Source organism: Clupea harengus, chromosome 22 (genome assembly GCF_900700415.2).
Source record: "Clupea harengus chromosome 22, Ch_v2.0.2, whole genome shotgun sequence".
Lineage (NCBI taxonomy): Eukaryota > Metazoa > Chordata > Actinopteri > Clupeiformes > Clupeidae > Clupea > Clupea harengus.
The window spans coordinates 2,778,054-2,785,624 of NC_045173.1; the positions used below are offsets into that span (position 1 = coordinate 2,778,054).

Consider the following 7,571-nt stretch of genomic DNA (forward strand, 5'->3'; position numbering starts at 1 on the left):
TTCATGTTTATGAGGGAATAGAGGGGGGTTGGAATGTGTTGAAATGAAAAAAAAACTGAATGTTTTTTAATTCAATTACCAATTCACACTGTGTGTCTACAGTGTGTCCAAGATATGGAAAATGTCACCACTTGATCTAGAGACAAAGACTCTTGGCCTTCAAACCAACAAGTTGCAACACTGATCAGCACATTTGACGGAGTGGAATTGCATATCCTGTCTTTCCACACAAAGCAAACCCTTTAAAAAACAAAAACAAAAACAAAAACAAACACAAACACAAACAGCAAACTCTTATTTGTCTCTTGTTTGACTCTTATTTGACTTTCTGTGAGTCAGAAATACAGACAAAGCAAAACTTGTCACACTTACAAAACGGACTCTTGTAGGATGCTTCAACACAGACTATGTCCTATTGGAATGTGTCCAGAGTTCCACTGAGACGGAATTAGGAGTGTGTGGGTGTGGCAGCTGATCAGCAGACTCAGTTCTCGCATCAGTTACTCCTCAGTTATATCAAGTAGTTAAAGGAAGCTTTCTCTTTGTATATGCTAATGTGGTGATGTCTGGCAGTGTCTGATATAAAGTGAAATAAATAAGTCCAAATGTTCTGTTTAGTTTCTGTCTACCCAGTACCTGATATCCCCAGTAGATGTCAGTAGTATTTTGCCACTTGATCTTGGCGTATTTTAGCATTTCTTGTAACATCACATTGCACAGTGGATTACATTATTCTACTGAATTATTTTTGACACATGTAAGAAATCAACAGTGTCAACTGTGTCCCCTGGGTCTATGTCATATGACATTATTATTGCTTACACATGAAGGATGAGGAAATTAAATATCTGCATTGATGAAAGCGTCCACTTTCACATTATGGGGCCCATCTACATATGTTGTTGAACTATGTAGCCAAAGCCTTAAAGTAGGCTGAATCAGATGAGTGCTGTTAATCCTGTTCATAACTCCCCATGATGCCAGGAATGGTTCAAATGCCCTCAATGCTGACAGTTCCATATTCAGCTGACATGAAAGCTTTGAGAAAGGTCTTCATGCCGGTTTGAAGTTTTGGCAGGGGGAGAGCTGAAGTTTCCAGAAATGAACTTTTCTACACTGGAAATGGCCATAAGGTGATTTAGAACTATTCTCTTAGGTTGTTCTTAAGAACCTTAAAGTCAACCATTTATTTTGTTGTTTATATTCCATTAGTCAGCAATTTGGCCACTATTCTAATCCTTAATGGTTTTTCTAGCACCTTAGGGCCTCAGCTAAAATCAGCTAAAATCTAAGTGCATTATCATGGTTCTTGCTCAATTTCTCTCATATCACATTTTAAGAGTAGTGCCTTTTCTGCCTAATGAAGCATCCTGAGAATAAGAATAATCTTAAATGAATCAATCTAAAAACATGGCTTGTCAGAAGCCTGGACCTTTTGTTCCGTTCTCTCCCATAAGAGTCATCTTGTCTCTGCTTTGGGTTCTTTCATCATCATAACCATAAGTGAACTTGATGGGTCAAAACTACATGTGTTTATACTCCTCACGAAGACTTCCTGTCGAGCTTGTGTCCAAAAAACAGGAACACAGCAGGGTGCATGTCAGTCCATTTCCTGTAGTGTGCTGCTGGGGTCAACTAAGCACACTGGAACCAGAGAGTGCGAACACACACCCATGGAGCAGTTCTGTTGGAGAACTGATTTGGCGAGGGGCAGAACACTGTGATTCACTTCACTGTCTTTGTGCATGACCAAAATACAAACAACCTTTTCTCTGTCTGTCTCCTTCTCTTTTATTTTGTCATCTCAACTACTCTCTCTCTCTCTCTCTCTCTCTCTCTCAACCCCCCCTTCTCTTTCCTGTTCTCTGAATCTATCTTTTTTTTTCTCCCCCTACTCTCTCTCTCTCTCTCTCTCTCTCTCTCTCTCTCTCTCTCTCTCTCCAATTCCTCCCTCATTATTCCAGTCGACTGGACTGGCTGGTGCCAGTGTTTGACCCTGTCCTTCCAGTTTTAGACCAAAATCATTTCATAAGCATGAATAAGAAGGCAGTGTGTCAAATTCTATTTTTACAGAACTGTTTCACCTCTCTAATGTTGTCTGAAGGCCAGCACGCACACAGGAGAAAGCTGCCCGTCGGAGCGTGCAATGGGAGGCACCTCTAGACCACGTGCACAGCAGGGCTCTCATGTGATCACATGGAGTGTTATGTGTCCATAGGCTGCGTATAGTGTTATGTGTGTTATGTGTCCATAGGCTGCGTATAGTGTTATGTGTGTTATGTGTCCATAGGCTGCGTAGAAACACAACAATACACATGTCACAAATGCAATTAAAAGTTGATGTTTTACATTTTTAATTTTTGTAATTTTTTGTTGACACTTGGTTATTGACACAACATATGGTTCTCCTAAAGACATTTATTTAAAAGGTAGTTTGTTAGCTATACATTGAGACTGCTTTTATTCAAACTTGCTCAGTGTAGGGATACTATTACTGACATGCCCACTGCTAAACAAAGCAAGTAATATAGGTGGAACAAAGTCCTGATGATGAGGTCTCAAATCAAGTGCTAAACCTAATAGTTCATGTCCTAAACAAGATTATAGATTACATTCACAACCACCCTCAACACAAAGCCTTCACAAAATGAGTTCACATAGTATTCATTTCATATTAACATCACTGCACAAAATATAGACTGCAAAAGGCATATGACAGTCTAGGGCTACCATTTGCATTTATGTTTACTTAAATGATTACTATGGACAGCCCATAGCACATGTTCTTACCCAATGACATGAAAAGGACACTGGGGGAATGTCAAGTTACATGTCTGTACAATCAGTGTCTAGTCATTCCACCTGTACAATCAGTGTCTAGTCATTCCACCTGTACAATCAGTGTCTAGTCATTCCACCTGTACAATCAGTGTCTAGTCATTTCACCTGGCCATTATCATCTCTTCCTGCCACCAAAATGGAGTCTGACACATAATCCTGATAAACATGGCAAACAAATGTGTTGGGTGGTGAAAAAAACAGAAAGAAAATGTAAAGTGCAATTCTACACCAGTCATACTTAATAACATGTTAAAACTTCAACCCTTCATGATTTTATGGTCAGAAGTCTAGTCCTCTGTTATCCCGTGAGCACAGGTGATCACTTGATGGTGCTTTAACACTTGGTCCACTGTGTTAAGGTTTACATTTGTGCCCTCAATGGAGAGAGGAAATTCTATGATGAAGCCAATGATAAACAGTCAGAAACTAATGCAGTTTATTTCTGGAGTATTAAGACTTTGTGAAAGGAAAGAAAACCATGTTATGACATTTTATTTATTTACACAAAAAAAACAAAACACAAATGTAGCAAGAAAGAATTTACATTTAGACATGAAATCCACCATCAAATTATAATATTTATGCACACTTAGTTTCTTGCACCGCTTCAAACCAGACTATTTGAAGGTTTGGGGAGACAGCTTATTTTCATAACCACAGTTGTTCTGAACAACGGATTTGTGATTATTACATCGCTTGTGTCATTTGTAAAGTAAATCCATTTGCGCAGGACACTGCCTTTGTGCCTGAAGAGAAAAGCTATTCATGACCTTGACACCTAAATCTTTACCATTCTATGATTACAACTGTAAGTCAGTTACAACTGACTAAGTAACCAAGACCGGCAAGACCAGCAAGAACACATCCTCTGAATACAAAACTGAATAGCCATGCTGCCCTGATAGCGGCTGCATCTACTAATTGTCATTCCCGTCTCTTTTGGAATGGGAGAGATCCATACTGGGATTGGAGCCAGGCAGGCAGATCCTGCAGCCCATGATCAGGAAGAAGGCCCTGCGGAAGGACCTGTTGAAGAGCCCATAGAGGAATGGGTTCAGGGAGGAGTTCACGTAGCCCAGCCACAGGAACACGTCCCAGACCACCCCTGCAGTGCTGTAGTCTATGAACGGGTCCACGATGTTGACGGTGAAAAAGGGCAGCCAGAACAGCAGGAAGACCCCCATGATGATGCCCAGGGTCTTTGCTGCCTTCCTCTCCCTCCTCAAGGAGTTGCGGTGCCGCTGCTTCTTACTGGAGTCTTTGCCCACCCCCGCTGCCATCTGGGACTCCATGGCGCTGATCTGCATGGCCTGGCGCTTGGCCGCCTTGTAGATCTTCCAGTAGGCCACCAACATGATGGCCATGGGGAGATAGAAGGCCACCATGGAGGCCATGACAGCATAGATGCGGTTCACCAGGAAGACGCACATGTTCTCGGGCAGTGGGATGGCCACCCCGGCCTTGTGGAGGCCCAGGAGGATGGGCCCGAAGGAGATGAGCAGCGGGACGGCCCAGCACACCACGATGAGCAGGGCCACGCGGGCGCGGGACATCTTGAAGGAGTAGACCAGGGGGTTGCAGACGGCGTAGTAGCGGTCGAAGGCGATGCAGCTGAGGTGAAAGATGGAGGCGGTGCACAGCATGACATCCAGGCTGGAGTGCAGCTGGCAGAAGGTGGCGCTGAAGTGCCAACAGCCCTCCACCGTCCGCACCATGCTGTAGGGCATCACCACCAGCCCCACCAGGAAGTCCGCCACCGCCAGGGACATCACAAAGCAGTTGGTGGGAGACTGAAGCTGCTTGAAGTACGCTATGGCGAGCACCACCAGGAAGTTCCCCACCACTGTGCAGACGATGCCAGCTAAGAAGAAGGTGTAGAGGGCGACACGTGTGCCGGGGTTTCTCAAGATGGCGCAGGACTCTATGACACCCGTCACAGAGGCGTTGGACTCATCCAGCCAGGAAGCGTTCATCTCGGCGTCTTTTGAACCTGAGAGAAGATAGAAACACAGAAACACAAATTCACATATTATGATCATGATAGCATTTTTATTTTTTTAGAAATTGCATTATGAAAGGAAAGTAAGTTCTGAATCTATCGTGTTCCTGACTTGATGCATCCCAGTTAAGGAAAAAACATGCCTGGGCAAAGTGATTTGGTTGGCTTCAGTATTTGGTGAGATCAGAAGGTTGAGACTCACCATGTTACGTAACACATGTTGTGAGGCTTTATCTTGGCAAAGATCTAGTCAGTCTAGTGAGGAAAAGCAGACTGCTGAGAGTTTATCAGCAGGGCACTCAAACCCTCCAGAAACAAGAGCGCTTTTCGCTCCAAGCGTCAGAGCACGAGCGAAACAATCAAACATATGTCACCTCGGATGATTCCTCGGGGCATTTTCAGTAGGCAGTGGTTTGGATCCAGCCAGTCTGGGAATCCGTGAAACAACAGGAAAACACTCAATCTGGACTCCGTCCTGTTTTTCACTGGGGTTTCTTTGTGGGCCCCAAAAGGACCAATCCACTGAGTGTGCTTGTCATTAGTAATGCTGATATGGACCAGGTGTCAGGCTGTTTTCCCCAAACCTGAGGTGTGGCACATTTAATAGCATCACCATATTGCAGTTTGGCACTGATGCACCAGCTCACCAGGATCCTTCTGTTATTTCTCTTCTTGAAGCTTTTTAGAGCGTTCTAAAGACACCACTGTAACCACTGAGGCAGCTCATGTCATTAACGTTCATCTAACATTTATTAAGGAAATTCGGTTTTAATGGCTAAAGTAGTTGGTAGAATAATAATGAAGTTGTGTTCATTAGTTTAACTGGTTAAGCAAAATTAAGAAGTATATCTGACCTTTCGTATAAATCAATCCAGAAATAAATGTAAATATAAATATATTGGCACAATTGTATTTTTTTGGTGGATCTTTGGTTAGTAAACAATAATCAAATCCAACATGGCTGAAACTGAAATTTTGCTCTGTATGTGGCGCTGGATGAGTGACAGCTCTGCCATTCAGCCTGTGACGAGATGTCAAGACAAGGCCAGGCGGAGGTGAGGTAACCGGAGCCAAGTGTGACAGAGAAAGAAAACAAAAATCAGAAGCATAAGCGTGAAACAAACGGTCTTACTTCAGTACCATTTGAATCTTAATTAATGCCATTGGGACTGTGCTGTGATGCTCTCCACCGCTCCCTCAGACGGGCTGCATGTGATCACTCATCTCAGCACTCAGGTTTCAGTCATGTTGCCTTTCAGAGGTAGAGATGATGGGGTGTCTGCTTGTTTTAGGAAGGTATGGAACAGGGCATTAGCCTTTTCCTCAGGGTGATTTGGATGTGAAGAATTGGTCTTCCTGACTTGAAGTGGCGAAGTGGAAAGTCCTCCTGCTTTCTCTGTGTCCTCTTACATGTTTACTAAGACGAATTGCTTAGATTCATATACAATTAATTTAGGCCAGAAATGAAAATGGTCACATTAGTTTATCTTGATGGCCATAGAAAATAACCATATGATTGCCTCCCAGTATGATTCTGCATTAGTAATTAGTAATTAGACACTGACATTAATATAGTTACCAACCTCATCTAAAAATGATCTGAAACATGACTAAAAGATAGAGGTTCCATCCACACAGCTGTCACATTCTCGGAGAACTCAGGTATGCTGGAATGCATTGTCTAATTGAAGGCAGTGGAGCTTGCACAGAGCCGAGACTTGGACGAGATTTAAGCTGGAACCACTTTGGGTATGAGTTTGAACAAAGCAGACAAGGGATAACATATTTTAGGTCATTAGAAAATTGGCCCTGTTACACATACAGATGCACACAGACTCTCTCTCTCTCTCTCTCTTACACACACACACACAGAGAGAGAGATACACACACACAGACGCACAAACACACACGCATGCACACACACACACACACACGCACACACACACACACACACACAGAGAGATACACCTACACAAACACACACGCACGCACGCACACACACGCACACACACGCACACACACGCACACACACACTCACACACACACACACACACACAGAGAGATACACCTACACAAAACACACACACACACACACACACACACACACACAGATACACACACACACACACACAAACTGTTCATCCTTGGTTCCTGTTCCAGTCCCCTACATCTGACCACTCAGACACAGCAGGAGCTTGTTAGTGACAGGCGGTAAAGACACACAGAGGGGTGACCTCAGACACAATGTTCTCTACTGCAATTTATGTGTCTGTGTATCTTCATCTGAGTGTTCTGGAGAATATGTTTGACTGAAATTGCACTAAATTGCAGATTTATAAAAAAAATTGATTTGCTTTGTTTGGAAGCAGAGTTAAATCTGTTTCATTTATTTGGCTTCATCTTCAATACAAATAGATTTATCCCTTTAATCTGTACTCAGACCAGAAGGGCTTAGTTTCTACAGCAACTGCATTGTATTCTTCCCCAGATTCACCTTCTCCAGTTGCAGAAGTAAATGGATCGTTGGAGGCACTTAAGCTATTTGTTTTGCCAGGAGACAGAAAGTATGTTTAGTTCTTACTCTCCAAGTAGCTTTGCTGAAGTAGTAGTGCATCAATCTGTCATGGATATCCACTTGCACTATATCTAAGACATATAGCCTTAAATAAAAAGAACCTCACAGTTGTATGATGGAGAACTATAATTCAGAGTCATTTCAAATGTGTGAAGC

General features: G+C 42.9%; 2 protein-coding genes across 3 annotated transcripts in view; one reads left to right on the forward strand and one right to left on the reverse strand.

The window, feature by feature from the left end:
* Nucleotides 1–610, forward strand: part of adra1d (adrenoceptor alpha 1D) — a 15,586-nt gene extending 14,976 nt beyond the window's left edge. The window contains exon 2 of the mRNA XM_012831770.3: nt 1–610. This exon is cut by the window's left edge and continues 799 nt beyond it. The gene's annotated coding sequence lies outside the window, so the exon portion shown is untranslated.
* Nucleotides 611–3,318: 2,708 nt separating this feature from the next.
* On the reverse strand, nt 3,319–5,371 carry LOC105903878 (5-hydroxytryptamine receptor 4). 2 transcript variants are annotated; one of them, XM_031560192.2, is made up of 2 exons: nt 5,215–5,371; nt 3,319–4,831 (listed from the first exon to the last, which is right to left on the reverse strand). In XM_031560192.2, the coding sequence occupies exons 1-2, from the start codon at nt 5,234–5,236 to the stop codon at nt 3,759–3,761; spliced, it is 1,095 nt and encodes a 364-aa protein (XP_031416052.1). In that variant the 5' UTR covers nt 5,237–5,371; the 3' UTR covers nt 3,319–3,758. The 2 variants fall into 2 exon arrangements, with proteins under 2 accessions (XP_031416052.1, XP_031416053.1); XM_031560193.2 differs by having other exon boundaries at nt 5,043–5,371.
* Between the last annotated feature and the right edge of the window lie 2,200 nt (nt 5,372–7,571).